This window comes from Poecilia formosa, unplaced genomic scaffold (assembly GCF_000485575.1).
Source record: "Poecilia formosa unplaced genomic scaffold, Poecilia_formosa-5.1.2 Scaffold20, whole genome shotgun sequence".
Lineage (NCBI taxonomy): Eukaryota > Metazoa > Chordata > Actinopteri > Cyprinodontiformes > Poeciliidae > Poecilia > Poecilia formosa.
In genome coordinates, this window is record NW_006799959.1 from 1206839 (window position 1) to 1208097 (window position 1259).

Genomic DNA, 1259 nt, shown 5'->3' on the forward strand with positions numbered 1-1259 from the left:
TAAACATGAAAAGATTTTCCTGAGCTGAACCCGGCGGCCGTTCTGACCGACAGGAAACGTTCCAGTGGATGTTCACCCACATTGCCGTCGTTAGGGACCTCGTCGCTATGCAGTACAAAGAGCATCAAGAGGTACCAAACGGCGCACAGGAAATGTCTCTCTGGGCTTTATCATTTATCACGATAAACGATAATATTGTTAATTAGAGATTATTTTCAAGTTATATAATCCTAATGACATAATAAAGGAAGAACACGTTCTCAGAGACCAATAAACTTTAAATTTAATTAACAGTTAACACTAGAACTGGAAGACATTTTAAATATCCAAAGTAAATAAACAAAACAACAAATTAAATGAATTATAAAGTCTCTCTAAACAAAATTATCCTCCAGAAAAAGGTGAAACAAAATCTCCAGACTGAAGATTTTTGGTACAAAGAGAGAAAAGTTATTGAGCTTGTTTTTAACTTATCATGCGATTAATTGATTTATTGACAGGCCTAATCATACGATCACAAGTCATCATTAATAACAGTAACAAATAATGTATTGCAGTGAATTTTAGTTTGTATTTTTATCTGAAAACTTACCTGGATTGTGTCTGAAAAGTTTCCGTCCATATCTTGTGTCCGGCAGCGACAGCAGAACGCCCTGAAGTACGTGACGGAGGAGTGGGCGGCCATCGAGTACGAGCTGCTGCGCGAGCGCGGCCTCTGGGGGCCGCCCATCGGCTCCCACCTGGACAAGTTCACGCTGGAGATGACGGAGGGGCCGTGCCGCATGAGGAAGAAGATGGTCCGCAACGACATGTTCTACATCCACTACCCGTACATCCCTGAGACCGAGACCAACACCAACTCTGCTCAGGTACTCAGCTCCACGTCAAGAACAAATTCTGGCAAGATCAGTGCTGGTTACCAACATGTCTGTCTTTGTTTTAGTTTTGTTTTGTTTATTTACAATTTCAGCATCATTTCCAAAACAAGATATTGAGCAGAAACAATAACAGCAAATAGAAAACCCCCACAAAATACTGCGTCATTTTTTTTAAAGTTGTAAATTATGAGAGTAAAGTCATAATATTTAAAGAATAGTCAGATTATTCGTAGAGTCACAATATTATGAGAATAAGTCGAAATATCACAATAAAGTCATAGTATTACAAGTTCACCCACTTTCTCCCATTGCTAACTAGAAACAACCAATCAGAGCTAGGAGGCGGGGCTTAGCGCTGTCAATCACAGTCCGAAAATATCC

At 39.8% G+C, this 1259-nt stretch overlaps 1 protein-coding gene across 6 annotated transcripts in view; it reads left to right on the top strand.

Annotated features, from left to right (window-relative positions):
- The window catches only part of wdfy3 (WD repeat and FYVE domain containing 3), a 105729-nt gene that overhangs the window by 77413 nt on the left and 27057 nt on the right, over window positions 1-1259 (top strand). For 5 of the 6 annotated variants that reach the window (XM_016669141.1, XM_016669137.1, XM_016669139.1 and 2 more), the window contains one exon: window positions 639-869. The exons of the other annotated variant lie outside the window; for it this stretch is intronic. In XM_016669141.1, coding sequence (XP_016524627.1) covers window positions 639-869 — 231 coding nt within the window. The remainder of the gene's footprint in view (window positions 1-638; window positions 870-1259) is intronic. 6 annotated transcript variants of the gene reach the window in all.